Here is a 19,104-nt window from a genome sequence, read left to right on the forward strand (position 1 = left end):
GACCCGTTTAAGAGGCGCGGATGAGAATGGACGTGCCCCAGACACGACACCACACGGCAACGGTCTCCAATCAACATATATATGGGACGCTTTCGTCGGATGTTGTATGAGGGCGCGGCCGGAGAGGCTATGGCAATGGATGCAGTCACTTAGGTTAAAAAAAGTACTGCAATCTTGTCGCTTTACCTTTAAGCCCCGCTGCCTCCATGGATCAAGCTACACGTTATCTTAGTGCTTAAAGAAAACAAAAGTTAATCTGGGCTTTTCCCCGCGGAAAGTTCAAAGCCAGGTGGAGCAGCACGCAATGCTCCTGGGACTGTGCTGTCTCTGCTACCAAGTCCTGATCTCTTTCATAGATTCTCCGTGTTGCAGCTGGCGAGCAGAGATCAGCGCCTCAATACAAACAGTGGCCGCCATGTTCGTGAGTGGCGATTGCTGCGAGTGTCCACAGTAGAGCATTTTCGTTTGTGGGGGCTTAATTTGGTCAGTTCATGACCCATTTGGGGGCCTCGATTTTCAGATTTGTCCGTCCCTGATGATGCTGCTACCAGACTTCAGAGTTCAGTCGCATTCACGAGGAACCACAAAGCGGGGCCAGACAAAGAAATCTGCGTGGGGAAAATATATACTGTACATATATTCGTAGTGTACGAAAAGTCGGTAGAGAAGATGCATATAGTACACTCGATTGGTGGGTGACCGCTTCCTTGCCGTCGACGTCAACTCCCTGTGCGTGACCAGTCCATGTCGAGCGTGGTCGTGGGATTTCACGACGTATGGGAAGAAGAACGTCGCCGTCTTGACGGATTCCTCCCCGCGGCCATGTCGGACGGACGCGCTCGTCGGCGTCGGGGTCCCTGCCCACCGCGACTGCGAGTGCTGCCACTTGCTGCCCCCGCCCGTCGCCACTGGATTCAGCTCGGCTCACTGCCAGCCCTTTCATACTCGCTTCGCCATCGATAAGGCTCGCGACGACGAGGACGCGTTGAATGCCGACTCGAAAAATCTCAGTGATCATGTTATTATTTTAAGAAATTCAGAATTCACATTGACAAGTTTCAAAAAAAAAAAAAAGCAGATGTAGATAACGCGTTTGGCACAAACAATGCAAATATCAATTTTAAATACTTTATATTCCGAGCTATATGAAAAAAGAACGAAGTGTAGAACTTAGCATGTATATCATCAAATCTCCAAATCTTACCAGACTGTTATTTTCGTGTAAGCCCACGACTCTTGCGAGACGTTTCAGGCGACGCCGGGGCGATTAAGGGCGCTCGCTCAGGAATCGGACGCCGATGACACGGATGAAGACGACGAAGAGGAGCTGGTGTCACTGGCGATAGGTTCCCTTGCCTATCTCTGTCGAAACGCCGGCGGAGGAGGCTTGCGGTCTCGCGGAGTTGGCGACCTCGGCGATCAGGAGACAAGAAGAAAAGAGTATTAACCTAGGCGGAAACGATGACCCGTTGGGGTCTCGTGTTGCATGTTATATAGGTGGAAAAGCCCCACGATGGCGTGTACATGTAGGACACGTAGACGTGTTGGAGTACTACTCCATACAGCATACGTGTCAAGGTCTTATTACATCTAACACCCCCCCTTAATCTAAACTACGGAGGGCGACGAAGGAGATTTAGATTACGACGAAACTCTTGTAGATTCTTGACTGGAAGTGCCTTTGTGAAACCATCAGCAACTTGATCTTTGCTGGAGATAAACCGAATATCCAACTGTTTACGGGCAACTCTTTCACGTACAAACTGAAATCTATCTCAATGTGCTTTGTGCGAGCATGAAACACCGGATTTGCAGAAAGATATGTAGCTCCCAGATTATCACACCATAGACTCGGTTTCTTCTTTAACTGAACTCCAAGTTCACACAGAAGAGCTTCAACCCATATTAATTATGTTGTAGCATTAGCTAAGGCTTTGTATTCTGCTTCAGTACTAGACCTTGAGACAGTTTCCTGTTTTCGAGCACTCCAAGAAACAAGATTAGAACCAACAAATATAGCAAACCTACCAGTGGAACGTCTGTCTTCAAGAGAGCCAGCTCAATCAGCATCTGAGAAGGCACTCAGAAGAGTAGATGATGACCGCTGAAACGTTATACCAATGTTGATTGTATCTTTAACATATCTCAGTATCCTTTTAACAGCCGACCAATGAGAGGTCGTAGGAGCTTGAAGATACTGGCAGACTTTGTTAACAGCAAATGACAAATCTGGACGTGTCAATGTGAGATACTGAAGAGCACCAACAAGACTGCGATATCGTGTACTATCTTCAGGACCAAGTGGATCCCCCTCATACTGGGACAGGGACTCGGTAGAAGACAAAGGAGTGGGTGCAGATTTACAATCGGTCATATTGGCTTTGGTCAGGATATCCGAGGCATATTTTTCTTGTGTGAGAACAATACCATTTGCTGTTTTCTGAACTTCCATACCCAAGAAGTAGTGCAACTCTCCAAGATCTTTAATAGAAAAATCTGAACCCAAATCTTTGAGAAGAGCCGAAATTGCAGCATCAGAGGAGCTCGTGACTATGATATCATCCACATATATGAGCACATAGATAGTGATCTGTGACCGTCGATATAGAAAAAGAGACGTATCAGCTTTAGATGGAACAAAACCAAACTCATGAAGCTTAGAGCTCAAGCGAGAGAACCAGACACGAGGAGCTTGTTTAAGACCATAGAGAGCTTTATCAAGCCTGCATATGTGTTGAGGATAAGTAGAATCTTCAAAGCCAGGGGGTTGTTTCATGTAGACCTCCTCTTTCAGAACACCATGTAAAAACACGTTCTTCACATCTAGCTGCCGCAGACTCCAACCTCGAGAAACAGAGATAGCTAGGACAACACATATGGTGGCAGCTTTAACAACTGGACTGAATGTCTCTTCATAATCAAGGCTATAGCGTTGCCGAAATCCCTTGGCAACAAGGCGAGCTTTATAATGATCAATGGTACCATCAGCACGACGCTTGATACGATAGACCCATTTGCAATCAATCAATTTTTTGCTAGAACTGGGTGGCACAAGATGCCACGTCTGATTTTGCATAAGAGCACGATATTCTTCTTCCATAGCAGATCGCCAATGATCATCATGAAGAGCTTCAGACAGCGTCCGAGGTTCGCCTGAAGCAGTAAGCAAACCATAGCGGACAGTGCCGTCAGTATATTTTTTCGGGTTTCAAATACCTTTCTGTAAGCGTGTTTGCACACCAGGAGCAGCAGCGGTTGGCGGCACAGAGGATCCTGGGCCTGGCGCTGACGGCGGCAGGGGAGCAGCCGACCCGGCTGTCGGGCGTGGAGCCGCACGCGCAGATGCGGCTGCGAGGAGGCGGCGGGGCCAGCGCGGTTCGGGCGGGAAGCCAGGCCAGGGCGGCGACGTGTCGCGACGCGGTTGGGGCGGATTCGGCCCGGCCGACGGACCAGCAGGAGGCGGCAACGTGGCGGGCGAACGCACACGCGCGGCAGAGCGCTGCAGCAGATCGTCTTCGGGATCCACGCGCGCAGGGGAGACAACTCCTGAATCAGCAACGTGTTCAGAGTTGTTGTCGTTTTCTGGCATCGATATTTCATGCTGTGAAAATGCTGAATCTTCGCCGTTTTCACTCAGATTTGTTGTAGTATGCTCCGAATCTATTGTAGAATTATCTGTAACATCAAGCTCAACAATATTCTGAGAATTGTTAGTAACAACATGTATGTAATGCATGGTCATATGTTCATCAACTGGTGCATCCCCAATAGTCAAAGATGTGGAAGGAGGATCATGTGGAAACAAAAGAAGCTCTTGACGGAGACGTTGACCAGCATTGGGATGAAGAAAGGCAAAGGGGAAGACATTCTCATCGAAAACAACGTCACGAGAGACATAAAACCTGCCTGTTTTGACATCAAGACATTTAACTCCCTTGTGTAAAGGACTATATCCAAGAAAGACACATTGGGTAGATCGATATGCAAGCTTTCGAGTGTTATAGGGACGAAGATTAGGCCAGCAAGCACATCCAAAAATTCTAAGAGACACATAGTTTGGCTTAATACCAAGAAGACGTTCTACCGGTGTGTCAAAATTGAGAATTTTGGTAGGAAGCAAGTTTATTAAAAACGTTGCTGTAAGAAGAGCATCATCCCAAAATTTGAGAGGCATAGAGGCATTAGCAAGGAGAGAAAGACCAACTTCAACTATATGTCTATGCTTACGCTCAGCCGAGCCATTTTGCTGGTGAGCATGTGGACAAGAGACATGATGAACAATGCCTGTTTTCTGAAATAGACTGTGGAGTTTTTCATATTCACCTCCCCAATCAGTTTGCATGATTTTAATTTTGGTGCCAAATTGTCTTTCAACGTATTGCTGGAAGTTAAGAAATACTTGATATACATCAGAACGTTTCTTAAGAAGAAAGATCCAAGTAAATTTACTATAATCATCGATGAATCTTACATAGTATGAATTCTTGCCAACAGACAAAGGTGCTGGACCCCAGACATCAGAGAACACTTGTTCCAAAGGAACAGTAGAAACACTGGTAGACACAGGATATGGCAACTGACGACTCTTAGCTAATTGACATGAAGCACACACATAAGGTGTTATTTCTGGAGTATACGAAATTTTATGTTTCCTAAGAATCTGCTGAACTATAAAGGAAGAAGGATGTCCTAAGCGTCGATGCCACGTGGAGGAGGAAGGCTTGATGGTGATGAAGGCTTGTTTGGAGGTGTTGGTCATGTAGGGGATGAGGGGATAAAGGCCGCCATAGCACGGACCTTTAAACAATATTCTCCGCGTGGCCTGATCCTTAATCAAAAAGAAAAAGGGGTGAAATTCAATAAAGACATGATTATCAAGGGTAAATCGATGAACGGAAAGCAGATTCTTAGAAGCACTAGGAATATGAAGGATGTCATTAAGATGCATGCGACGATATGGGGTGCGAAAAGTTGAATGACCAATATGAGCAATTTGCATACCGTTACCATTGGCCGTTTGGATGCGATCCCATCCAGTGTATTTCTCCTGAGTAGATAGCTTGCTCAACTCGCTAGTGATATGGTCCGTAGCGCCGGTATCAGTGTACCAATTTGTATCAACACCATAGGACGCTATATGAGCAGCTTTGGTGTCACGATCATCATCGTCAGAATCATCACGATCACCATCATAGCGCCACTAGCAATCAGAAGCACGGTGGCCATAGATCTTGCATATTTGGCACGTGGTATCCACAAAGGGAGTGGGCGCACGTCCACGACGACGACGGTCAGTGCGGTCGCCATCATCACGGCGACGAGAAGGAGCACCACCATCACGCTTGTCATCACGGCGGCGAGGAGGATCATCATCGCGGCGGCGGGGAGCGTCATCACGACGACGAGGGGGGTCATCACCGCGACGGTTATCATCACGTCGCCGGTCTTCACGACGCCAATTATCGCGGCGTCCAGTATCATCGCGGCGACCACCATCATCACGACGGCGGCCACGATCATCATCAGCACGATCACGGTCACGGTCGGGACCTCCACGAGGATCACGGCCACGACGAGCGAGGTTGGCATGAAGGGTGTAAGAATCACCCGAGGCTTGAAGATGTGCTTGACGGATGTCATGAGCGCTGATTTGATCAAAGAGATCGTCCAAGGTGGCACTAGGATTGCCATTGATTGCAGAGACAACATCATTATAAGAGCCATCAAGACCACGGAAGATGTAGCCAACTAGTTCATCATCATCAACAGGCTTGCCCATCGCAGTAAGCTCAGAACAGAAACCCTTCATCTTTGCAAAGTAGGCCGTAGCAGAGAGCTCAAGCTTTTTGGTGCTGTTGAGAGCATCTCGAAGATGGTTGACCTTGGAACAAGAGGCAGTAGAGAACATGGTGTTGATCTTAAACCAGACCTGAGCCGAGGATTCGAGGCCAACAGTGTGTGCAAGGATATCAGGGGACAGCGAGTTCAGGAGATAGCTCATGACCGCCTGATCTCGAGCGATCCAGGCAGCATATGCCGGGCTTGCGGTCTTGATCTTCTTTTTGTCAGCATCTTAAACTTCGAGGAACTCTGGCGGGGCGACGTCAGTGCCCTCAAGAAGAGGCAGAACTTGGGCACCACGCAGCGTCACAGTGACAAGTGTTTTCCAGAACAAAAAATTGCCCCGTGTCAGCTTCTGAGACGGAGGTGATCCGAGGGTCACGCCGAGGATAGTCGACGATGAGGAGGACGCCATTGGAGCGGCAAGGTGTGTAGCGGCGGCAACGGATCAAAGATCGGCGGCGGCGGCTAGGGTTTTGTTGTAGCGACGACGGCGGACAAGGAAGTCAGCGGCGGAGGCTAGGGTTGTGTGTCGGCGGTGGCAGGGGCACTTTGGCTAGCTGCGGCGGCGATGTTTTGTAGGTTGGAGGTTTGGCTATTGTATGTAAGGCGGTGGCGGCAGGTCAGAAGGACCGGTGGCGACGGCAGATGTATAGGCGGCGGCGGACGAGTAGTCAGCGGCGGCGGCGAAAAAAAAAATTGTGTGTCGGCGGCTAGGAGGTGGAAGAGGCAGGCTCTGATACCATATTAACCTAGGCGGAAACGATGACCCGTTGGGGTCTCGTGTTGCATGTTATATATAGGTGGAAAAGCCCCACGATGGCGTGTACATGTAGGACACGTAGACGTGTCAAGGTCTTATTACATCTAACAAAGAGGAGAAGACAGAGGGAGGCGGCCCAAACCCTACAATCAGGTGATAATTCTTTTCGGTTTGATGATCCTTTGCTGCCTTCTGCGAGCAGGTGTACGACGAAGTAGCATGCACTCCCGGCTCTTTCGCCATCGACATTTGCACTGGAAAAATTCGATGCAGCTGAATGGATTTCTGTCTACCGGAGGAAGAGAAGAGCGCAGATGCCACGATGGTCTCATCATCGATCTATGTTCGTGAATGCCCCAATATCTGCGACGGATCCGATCCAAATTCAAACTCACATGAACTGTGTGGGCCAACCGGGCCACGAACATGCTGTCCATCGATTTGCCCAATTGTAGGGCCGTATGGGCCTGGGGCAATCGACGAGACCTAAACCTGTCGGTCATCGACTGCATTTTGATCGCGGTTCGAGACACACCCTAGGTTTCGGTTTCGGTAATCCTGTTTCTCAATCGATAGGCTACTTCTCCTCCAATGACGGCGACGAGGTCTCCGTGCCCATGCCCTCGCACTCAACTAATCAGCTCACATATCTATGTATCGATAGAGTATTATCACTGCTATAGAATCTATCACAATGTTCAGCTACTGCTTCTAATTAAAGTATGTGTTATCAAATCTGTCTCACCGTGGAGGACATATTATCTAATAAATCTAGTATATGTGAAATATGTATATGAGTAGCCTAATAAATTGCTAGCCTCCTTGCGTTGTGTTACATGTGAAATATGTGTATGAGTAGTGCTACAGTTAAACTTGCAATTATGTGGAAGGTTATGTGTTGTCATCAAACTCTTATAATTAACCTGTCATATTATATAAAGCCACCGAGAGTAGCTAAAATAGACCATACACAAGTTGTAAGTTCGACGTAAGATCGTTCTCGGGACGGTCCGATGCTCGTGCCAGGGATGTTGAACTGACATGATATTTGTAGGTCTAGATGTGTCTGTACATCTTAGCAATCTTGTCATCGAAGGTACGATGATAGTACCTGGGGGAGTATCCATAAAACATACCCACAGATGTAGGCGTTGATCGCTGAACCGCGTTTTCAAATATCGGTGTCGTGCTGTGATTGTGATTGCTTGTCCTCCTGATAGATTGATTTGACGCCTCCAGCTGCAACATGTTGGTCGATACTTCTTGGTGCTAAATGTGTACTAATAGTGAGGTACCAACCTTAATCATATTTTGGGTCTTACTATATTGTACTTCTTGTTGTATCCCAAATTTAATAGTGAAATACCAAGCACATCTTGGAGCTTGCTGAAATTAATTTGGCTAGATATATAAGCTGGACCTAATTGTTTGAAAATGCATACCTAAGCCCTAAAAGTTTGCTAGGGGGCGCGGGGATCAAATTCACAAAAGGTGAGGGCCAAGTCAGGGGACTTGTGACTTGTGTGGCGTCTTTGAGGATGTTCAACATATTTTCTTCCCTTGCCACATGTGGAGCTGGTCGAGGGACCTGGTCCATGTTGATTGGAACCCGAAGCCGTCTAGGGATGTTGTGCGCTAGGTCATGTATGGTCAGCATAGGCGCATTGTCAGGATAGCCTTTACCACACAACCACTACAAGAAATGTGTTAACTAATGACCTTCTTATAGTGACCGCAGGTAAATTGGTCGTAACTCTATGACTATTTTGCAATAAATGGTCGCAAGGCTTTTGAGAGGGTCAAAACCCTAATTCATTACGACCATTTTAATCATAGAGGTCATAATTTCACTACACGAAATGGTCATAGAGAAAATGATACGATTTGGGGCTTTATCTTTAGATGATCACGACCAATTTAAATAGTCATAGTCGCTTATTCACGATCCTTTAAAATGACTGGTTAGCCACCTTAGCAATTTTGCGTAGGTGTCATGTCGACGTCTTCCACCTTACCAATTTCGCCTACGTTAATGTGTCGACTTTCACTTACGTGTCAGTATATAAAGTATATAAGTAGGTTAAAATCTATAATAATCTATAGATTGTCATCCAGTGACATGCGCGGCGTACTTGCCAGACGTATGCCTACTAGGAATGCAAACCAAATAATGACCTGACATGAAAGACCACCAAAGCAGACCCAGCGAAATAAGTGCACACGGTGTGAAATAACTAGAGAGCGAAAAGATAAATGTTAGTGTCATCCAGTGACATGCGCGGCGTACTTGCCAGACGTATGCCTACTAGGAATGCAAACCAAATAATGACCTGACATGAAAGACCACCAAAGCAGACCCAGCGAAATAAGTGCACACGGTGTGAAATAACTAGAGAGCGAAAAGATAAATGTTAGTGGGTCACTCCTAAGCATGATGCTGATATTCTCTTTCATATGATCACTCTTTCGCGTTAATGGCTTCGTCTAGCAGTGATGATGAAGAATAAGAAATCGGTGAGACTTGCAAGCTGCAGGACGCTACACTACTCGCTGAGTGGAGATCGATGTAGTGTGTTCGCTACTCTAGCCGTTGTACCCTCTAGGTTGGTTCTTGATCTATTCTTGCCTTATGTTCAGCTTGTTTTATCCCTAAGACGACGTGTGGGGGATGTGTGTTGTATCAAATCTCGTCGGCTTACTATCTCAAAAAAAAATCTCATTGGCTTACTTTATTAATTTAAAATCGCGACCTTCGGTTTATAGGTCATATGTGTGATCCCCCGATTCTACATTCAAGCCACGCAAGGGCCAAAAGACATGTCCTCGCGTCGCGTGTGACTCCATGCTGGGGCAGTAAAATCCATACATACGGCACGATCAGATATCTAGTCGTGTCATCGTTGAAATCCATACCACATGGATCGTGCCCCTTTTTTCTGTTGAGAGGGATAACGTGGATCATATGACGTGTATTGACATCTGTCTCATGCGATGCAAGGTGCTTCTCCCGGAAGAATCGTTGCCATGCATGTGTTTCCCTGCTGCAATCACAACTTAAAAAAAACCCTCTGTGTGCAGTGCACGCGAGCATCAGCCAAAGAATACGACAACTTTTGGCTGTTTAAAACTCTACTGTCAAACACAAATTAGCGTGGGTGGTTACCTGGTCCTGCGCACCCGTGACACGTCACGCAGATCACACTGGCAGGCAGGGGCACGCTCGTAATTTCGGGCCGCCATAAACCCTACGGTTAAACCAACACACTTCCGTCCAGCAGCACTTCCCGATATCCACCACCAAACTCCTTCCCTCGCCCCAATCCATGCCCGTCGCCACCTCCCATCACCTCCGCCCGTCGCCCCCGGCGGCGGCGGCGGACCGCCGCCCCGGACGCGCCTCGCTCCGGCCCTGGGCCCAGCCCCCGCGCCGCCGCGCCGTCGCCCTCGCCGCGGCGGCCAGCGCCGGCGGCGAGGCGTCCGCCGCGGTCTCGGCGGTGAGCCCCGGGGCCACCGCGGGCGCCAAGCGGGACCCGTAAGCACCCTCTCCGCGCCGCCGCAATGCGTTGGCCTGCCGCCGCCCTCTGCCGTGCCCCGAGCTGATTTTCTGACGGGGAATTTGGTCTGGTTGCAGGGCGCGGCGCCACACCATCTCGGTCTTCGTCGGGGACGAGAGCGGCATGATCAACCGGATCGCCGGGGTGTTCGCCAGGAGGGGCTACAACATCGAGTCGCTCGCCGTGGGGCTCAACAAGGACAAGGCGCTCTTCACCATCGTCGTCTCCGGGACCGACAGGGTGCTCAAGCAGGTCATCGAGCAGCTCAACAAGCTCGTCAACGTCTTGAACGTGAGTCTGTCCTCCTCCTCCACATTTTCCACGACCTAATGGATTTCATTCTAGTACTTGGTTCGAAAACAGGAACATCCGTTCGGAAAACTTCACCGAGTCAGATTTAGGCTGTTATTTGCTCTGTCCATCACTATCTATCTGTCCGTGCCAATTGAGAGTTGAGTTACCGTTTGTTCTGTTATTTGATCATCATGCGCATATAATTGTGAATGTTCATGGGGCGTATTTAGTAGCTACCAGTACAAAATGCAAAAGCATGCCAGTTCCTAATTTGGGCATTAACACCTTAGCTGTCTTCTTTTGGAATATATTCCCCTCTTCTGTGTTACCCACAGCTTGGATAGTCCTTTCTTAGAAGGGAACTCTTTTTAGGGAATGTTCTGCACGGTTTGTTGTAACCTATCAAGGATCTGCACTTTTTAAGACTAATTTGATGGAACTGTACTTTTGCTTGCATTAGTAGTACCACAAAACTAGTACAACTTTTAGCTACCCTGTTCATCCTACAACCTGGCCCCACTGCGTAGTAGGTGTAATGAACCTTTGCTTTCGATTTATTAGGTTCTTACCATATTACCCTTGTTACAAATGTTGTACTGGACAAATATTTTTCTGCCATTGAGTGTATACTGGAGATCCAAAGAACACAGCTACTGTGACAAAGCTAAGCTGATTTTCATTATCATGCCTGGCCTGTTTATCTCTAGACCTACCATGGAGATGAATTTTAATAGTGTGATGTGATCTTTATCCATTTTATCCTGAAAGGTGATATGTCGTTGGCTTTGCAGATTTCTTTTCTTATTGTATGTTCTTATGTGATTGTAATAAGAGTACTAGTATAAATTTTCTTTAATATTTATTCTATTTCAATCCAATAAATTGCAGGTTGAAGATCTATCTAAGGAACCTCAGGTTGAAAGAGAGCTGATGCTTATAAAACTCAATGCCAAACCAGATCAACGTGCTGCCGTAAGATATGCTGTTGATCTGTATTTCCACGATATCAAAACATTGTTTAGTCATTGAATTAGTGTATTGGTACTTCTGTTTTAAAGGGTTGTAACAGGACCCTTGCCTCATCGTTGACAGGTCATGCTTGTAGCTAATGTGTTCAGAGCGAAAGTTGTTGATATTTCCGAGAATTCTCTAACCCTAGAGGTAAAGACTTGACTTCAAACAGTATTATAAGGACTAGGGTGTTCCGTGTCTATGCTGGATTAAATTTCTTGATGCTGATCTGGCTAATGCTGCAGGTCACTGGAGATCCTGGAAAGATTGTTGCGGCACAAAGGAGCCTAAGCAAATTTGGGATCGAAGAAATTTGTAGAACGGGAAAAGTATTTTTCTGGACCATTTGCTACGTACATGCATGGGCACATTTCTTCATTGTCTAATTCTTCTATCTCAATGTTCTTAGATTGCTTTGATTCGTGAAAAAATTGGAACAGCTGCCCGTTTCTGGGGATTTTCTACTGCTTCTTACCCAGACCTCATAGAAGCATCACCCAGAAACCCTCTTCTTACTTCTCCGAAAAAGACGGTTAATGGCAGTTTTGATCAGCCATCCAGTGCTGGGGTATGTTTCCATGAATATAAGACCAACTACATATTTATTGCATATTCCTTCTTGTTCTGCTTCAACTGTTCTAAAAGCGAGGCAGCTATAGGTGCCACAGTCTGCCTAGTACCGTTTAAAACGCTGTTACTCCCTCCGATCCAAAATACTTGTCCAAAAATGGGAGAATGTACACACTAAAACACGTATAGATACATGCATTTTTGGGCAAGTATTTTGGACCGGATAGAGTATTTGTAGTTTTAAATACTTGGTAATCTACACCACGCTGAAAAGATGCCCCTTTTACATGAATGACACAATCAATAATTTGATGTGTAATAACAGAGAAGATCTCACGAACTGCGTATCTTTAATAGCTATATAGTGTAAACAAATGCAACTGAACTTCTCTGTCACCAGTAAACATCCCAGTGCAGCCGTAGCACTGTAAGTGAATTTATAGATGAAGGTAATTTGTATACCTGGCCTTAGGAAAACAAAAAAAACACTGCTCATACAGTGAAACTGGGGAGATACCTGCGTGCTGACAAAACTAAAAACAACACAGAGATACTCATCCCCACGCAGGTAGGGATATAAAACAAATAACCAGATTAAGTCGAACATTCCTATCGTTTCCACTACATCAGACACAAACGCCCCTCAAAGGCGGCCAACATAAATATTTCAGCTTCCTAGCTTGAAGTTGAAGTCTGATCTGCATCTTTAACATGAAATCCTCGTATGTAGTCTTCAGCGACCCCAACATTGCTGCATAGAAAATATAATTTGGTAAATGAGCGACACAGGATTCAGAACACTTTTGCTCATGAAAGTCTTATCATTACGAGTTAAGAAAAGCCTGCGGGTTACATGAGCAAACCCATAGAAAGATAGGTGCTAACTTTGAAAGATCCCTTCAAGACCACCCTAACGATATACAACATATACTCTGTGGTTTCAATATCACCACGTAGATGACAATATCCAAAGTCATGTATCACTGTATCACTTTACCATAACACCTCAGCATTCAAATTTTTGTTGGCAGTTCTTATATTGGTCATAGCTACATTACTAGTAATAAGTGAACATTCTGGCCTGGACTGTACTGACATTTTTAAAAGCACAACTGAAGCAACATACCTCTGAGTAAAACGTTCCCAGACTTCCATTACACATACGAGATACTGTATTACAGTATATCTGTTGCTTCTGATTCTTATAATATGCGGTTGTATTGACTTTTGAATTTTGTGTTCAGGGTGATGTGTATCCTGTGGAACCTTATGAAAGCATGTCCATGAACCAAGTACTTGATGCCCATTGGGGTGTTCTTGACGATGAAGATGTAAGCTAAAATATTTCCAATTCTGCAAAAGAAACATCATTTGTTTAGTTAAACTAAATGACCTATAAACTGTACCTAAAACTGTTGTGGCTGCAGTGTGTTCTCATTTTGTGTCTTCTTGCAACCAGTCAGTGTAAACAGATGCCTCTATCGTAATAGTGCCAGCTTCTAAGCTAATGATGCCTTTGTTTGGTACAGTCAAGCGGACTTTGCTCACATACTCTTTCCATCCTTGTGAATGATTGTCCTGGTGTCCTCAACATTATAACAGGCGTCTTTGCTCGCAGGGGCTACAGTATACAGGTTTTTTTCAAAACTTTATTGATTGTTGTTATGTAGTGCCAGGCTATTTTTCAATGAAACTATACTATTTCCCAGAGTCTTGCTGTTGGCCGAGCTGAAAAGGAAGGCATTTCACGTATTACAACAGTTGTTCCCGGAACTGATGAATCCATCGAGAAGTTAGTTCAGCAGCTTTACAAGCTTATTGATGTACTTAAGGTAAATGACATGCAATTTCTTAGGGCAATCATTTACAATATAAAATATGTTGTGTAATGCAAAACATGTGACTGTCCCAGGTTGAGGACTTGACTCACTTACCTTTTGCCGAAAGAGAACTGATGCTTATCAAGGTATCTGGGAACACCGCTGCTCGGAGGGAGATACTAGATATCGGTCAAATCTTCCGGGCAGAATGTCTGGATCTTTCTGATCACACAGTTACGTTAATGGTGAGCTTCTGGCTTTATTAGGTGTTGTTTGTTATTGTTGATTTTACACATTAGCTTTACCAACTCTCAAGTGTGCTATGGTGAGTGTTAAAGCAGCTTGGGTACAAACTTAAGATCAAGAGTACCATCTCATGTACAAACAAAAAATAGAGGCCCTGCTTTCAAAAACTATTAATTTTTGTATGATAATCTTTAGAATTCGTATGTTCCCAGTGAATTATGCTGTGATTTTACTGTTTTGTGGTGAACAGTGGTCTGGTAGTAACAGGATGAATTGCTTACATAAAAAGATGGAATGTTTGACATGACCAAACTATGTATGTGCTGTATTAATTTAGTGAGAACTCTTATGTAATGGTACTTACTGATTCTATGTAGCTTACTGGGGATCTTGACAAGATGGTTGCATTACAAAGACTGTTGGAGCCTTACGGCATATGCGAGGTATGCTAATCATTTTCCCTCCTCTACCAGTTTCTTGTGAGTTGTAACTAGTAGTTTTAGATGATCTTTTCGTTTAATTTTCTGTTCTCTTGCTTTACTGCTGCTGATGTGGCTGTGAGACAGAATCTATCTTGCAAATAATGCCAGTCCACGTAATTCACTAATCAATTGCTTCATATGGTTTCTCAACACACACGGCTGCCAATTATTTGTTCAAAACAAGCAGTGAAAAACATTTCTAGATGTTGAGACTTGTCTGCAGTCTGTGCTGCTGAAGGGTCAGTGCACGGTAACTTAAAGTTGATTATTTATCAGTTAGAGAAGGAAGACAGCAGTACTTCCTTTAACCACCGAGTCCCTTTCCATCATTAGCATTTTCCTATTCTCTTTGGATCAATGTGAGTATTTATGATCCCTTGGTCATATTTTTCTGATAACTTACTGGATGATTTCATCTCTGTTGTGCTCCTTGCTTAATAGGTGGCCAGAACAGGTCGGGTGGCGCTGACCCGTGAATCTGGGGTTGATTCCAAGTACCTCCGAGGCTACTCTCTTCCAGTGTAATGTGTGAGCTAAGCAGAAGGTGTAGGCAGCTTTTCGTTCATTCCTGTTAGGGATGACTTTCTCCTTGGTTGTAATGTGTCGAACCAGTGACTTTTGGAATAAATTATTTTCCGTAGATGCTAGTTGATGTTTGCCATTGTATTGCTCTGACATGCTGAATAAATACATGCCCCTCTCCCCTGTTCATTGCTTGCAAGCTGTAACTGTCAGTTGGAACGATCTCTAGTTTATGGTGTATCGCCTAATACTGAATAGAAGCGATGATCTACCCTCACCATGTTATAAGGTTATCGAAGCGGTTTACATAATGATTAATTTACACCAACTGGCTTTATGCTTAAAGCGTGCATAGTTACAGCCTGCAGGGCAAAGCGTGAGCTGGTGCGCCAAATCTGCATCAAAAAGTTTGAACTAATGTAAGAGCATCTCTACCAGAGCCCGAACTCGCGGCCGAAACTGAAAAAGTCCGACGAGATTAGGGGTTCGGGTCGGAGATGGGCCAGAACGGAGCCCGAACTCGCGGCCTAAAACAAGTTCGCCCCCCCGAGAAATCGAGTGGACGCCATGTATTAAAAGGGGCCGCAGAGGGGAGTTCGGTTCGTAAACCCTACTCCCCTCCGCCGCTTTCGCTCCCGCTGCTGCCGCCTGCCTCCGCTCCGGCGAGCGATTCCGCCCCCTCCGACGCCGCTCCGCCGCTTCGGCCACCACCCCTCCATCTGAAATGGGGCGTTCAAGACGCGTGGGTAGGGGAGGTGGCTGAATCGGCAGCGGAAGATCAACTCGGCGTCCGCCGGGTGTACAGGCGGAGCCGGAGCGCGCCAGGCGGTCGCGCTCTGACGGTGCATGGAAGCGGGCCGGTCGGAAGTGGCCGAAACTAATGGCGCGCCGTCAAGCGTGCGAGGAGGCGGTTGCGGAAGGAGAAGTGGAGGCGCCCCCCCGATGCCGGCGCGTGTAGCCCGCCGCTGCCCCCGCGCGGCAACGACGACAACGACCCCGACGGGCCGCCTCTAGCCTGCGGGGGCACCTCCGAGGCGGCGGCCATCGAGGTAGCGGCGCTCATCATCGCCTAGGAAGAGCCGGCGACCAAAAACCCTCCGCCGACGACATTAAGCACCCCGGTGACAGTATAGTCAATCCGGGGACTAAATCTAGTCTAAATTAGGTCCGTAGTATCGAATGTAGGTCGAATATGCAAGTATTTTGCCCGTTTTATTGTAAATTATGAACGAAATCAGCTTGATCGGATGAAATCGAGTGCAATCGCGAGTTTCGATTTCCCGCGACGTTTGATTTCCGCGTTTTCGGTTCACGTTTTCGGTTTCTGTTCTGCATCGTAGCTAAATCTGCTCGCAATTTATTTTTCGGGAGACTGAACTTACTTTTTTCGGTTCCGAAAAATAAAAGCTCTGCTAGAGATGCTCTAACGTCGGTAATGTTAGGATTTCGTCCTCAAGATCGATCACATTGAACTGCTACTGCGGATAGATCTAGCATTAGAGCATCTCTAACCGAACCCGTAAATCCCGCCGGAACCGAACTTTTCCGGCGGATTTACGGGTTCGGGCCGAATGTATCGCAGATCAGCAACCGAAAAGATGGGCCGGCCCGTAAAATAAGTTCAGGGACCCGAACAAGTCCCCGAACGGCCCCTATTAAAAGGGCTCGTGGAGGGGAGTTCGGGTCGCAAACCCTACTCCCCTCCGCCGTTCCTCTCCCTCCGCCGCCGCAACCCACCATTTCCGGCGAGCAATCCAGCTCGCCCCAGCCACCGATCCAAAGCCCGCCGCCACGCGATATCGTCCCGTGGATGCTCCCAAGGCCATGGCGCCGGATTGGGCGGCGGCGACTCGCCGCCACGCCCGCCCGTCTTCCGCACCGACGCGGAGCGGCGAAATGGAACCGGTCGGAGGGCGCGCGCAAGCGCAACGCTGAAAGGACACGATGTCGCCTAGAGGGGGGGGGGGGTGAATAGGTGGTTTAAAACTTTTACGAGATGGGCTTAACAAATGCGGAATAAAACTAGCGTTTACTTTGTCAAGCCCAAAGCCTATATACTATGGTTCACCTATGTGCACCAACAACTTATTCTAAGCAATGGTTCATCTATGTGCACCAACAACTTATGCTAAGCAATACAAGCAAGTATGTGATAGCAAGATATAAATAACTTCAAGCACGATGGCTATCACAAGGTAAAGTGCATAAGTAAAGAGCTCGGGTATAGAGATAACCGAGGCACGTGGGAGACGATGATTTATCCCGAAGTTCACACTCTTGCGAGTGCTAATCTCTGGTGGAGAGGTGCGGTGGCTTAGTGCTCCCGAACGCCACAAGAGGCTCACCTTGAGGTGTGGTTGCTCGATGCACACCAACGCCACAAAGGCCTCACCCCAAGATGCGGTACTCACACCACACACCGAACGCCACGAAGGCGCCTCACCTAAATCTCTGGTGACCATCGCCACAAAGGCCTAGGTCACGGTTCCACTAAGGGATTTCCTTCGAGGCGGAAACCGGGCCTTACACAAAGGTTGGAGCACACTTCCACAACTTAATTGGAGGCTCCCAACAAATCGCCACAAAGGCCTAGAATCCGTCTAGGGTTCCAAGAACCCAAGAGTAACAACCTTCTTGCTTTCACCACCACGAATCACCGTGGAGAACTCAAACCGATGCACCAAATGCAATGGCAAGAACACCACAAAGATGCTCAAGTCCTTCTCTCTCAAATTCCAACAAAGCTACAAAAGCTATTGGGGGAATAAGAGAGGAAGAACAAAGAGGAGAACACAAAATTCTCCAAGATCTAGATCTAGAGGATTCCACTCACAAAGAGAGGGATTTGATTGGTCAAGATGTAGATGTAGATCTCCTCTCTCTTTTCCCTCAAATGGGGGCAAGAATCATGGAGGGATTGAGAGATAGGGCAAGCTTCTCAAGATCAACAATGGAGGAGAGAGAGAGTGTGAGGAGCAACAGCCCAAGGAGGAAGAAGGGGGGTATTTATACCCCCCAAGAAAATCGAGCCGTTGGGGCAAATCGAGGGCCGAATTATTCGGTGTAAGTTAGGGCCGGATAATCCGGCCCCCTGAAAAATCCGGCCCTGGGAAATTCCGGGCAAAAGTCCGGCCAAAAATCCGGCCCCTATCCAGGGTATCACTGAGCCACTTCGCCAAAAGTCCTTAGCCGATTTTCAGGGCCCAGATATTTTGCAAATATCCGGCCCGGAAAATCCGGCCTGGTGATATAGGCATGCTACCTTGTAAAATCCAAAACTCAAGATTGGTAGCTCCGAATAGAGTGAAACCAATTTTGTTGGAAAGAGGACGACAAGAGCATACCCGACAAAATATGGAAAATATGGAAACTAGTGGGGGTGATTTTCTATAATATTTAGAGGTGCAACACCTCAACATGAGTGAAAGTATAGAGATGGTAAACCTAGAGGGGGGGGTGAATAGGTTTCTACAAATTTTAATTCTTTCTTTGCAATATTAGGCTTTGCGGAATATAAAGATGAGCCTAATGCAAACTAGGTGAAACAACCTATATGAGGATACAACTAACTCGAGCACGAAGGCTCTCACATGCAGTTAAATCACAAGTAAGGAGTTCGGTTAGAGATAACCGATAGCACGCGGAGACGAGGATGTATTCCCGTGTTCCCTTGCTTTGCAACAAGGTACGTCACGTTTGGAGGAGTGGAGGTCCCACGAAGGATTCCCCGCGCCACGAAGGCTCACCCTATTCTCCGGAGCCTATCCCACGAAGGAATAGCTCACTCACTTGTGGTAGACTTTGAGGTAGCCTCCAAACCTTCACAATCTTGCCCGGAGCAAATCCACAGCCCGGATGCTTCCGGACTCCTCTTGCCTACCTAGGGTTTCCAAGGAACCCTAGGAAGCAAGCTTCTCAATGAATACAAGGGGGAATGAGATTTGGCTTGGTAGAACGGTAGATCGGGTCCTCCTCTAATGATTCCCCGGAGGGATTTGAGT

The 19,104-nt window shown here is 46.8% G+C and overlaps 1 protein-coding gene across 1 annotated transcript; it reads left to right on the plus strand.

Annotated features, from left to right (window-relative positions):
- Window positions 1–9,885: 9,885 nt before the first annotated feature.
- LOC127307164 (acetolactate synthase small subunit 1, chloroplastic) lies at window positions 9,886–15,292 on the plus strand. The gene is made up of 12 exons (XM_051337870.2): window positions 9,886–10,136; window positions 10,236–10,449; window positions 11,341–11,424; window positions 11,545–11,613; window positions 11,709–11,792; window positions 11,873–12,031; window positions 13,278–13,364; window positions 13,563–13,667; window positions 13,743–13,865; window positions 13,946–14,098; window positions 14,477–14,542; window positions 15,023–15,292. Exons 1-12 carry the CDS (start codon window positions 9,928–9,930, stop codon window positions 15,104–15,106), a joined length of 1,437 nt encoding a protein of 478 aa, XP_051193830.1. The 5' UTR covers window positions 9,886–9,927; the 3' UTR covers window positions 15,107–15,292.
- Window positions 15,293–19,104: the final 3,812 nt, after the last annotated feature.

This window comes from Lolium perenne, chromosome 6, assembly GCF_019359855.2.
Source record: "Lolium perenne isolate Kyuss_39 chromosome 6, Kyuss_2.0, whole genome shotgun sequence".
Classification (NCBI taxonomy): Eukaryota; Viridiplantae; Streptophyta; class Magnoliopsida; order Poales; family Poaceae; genus Lolium; species Lolium perenne.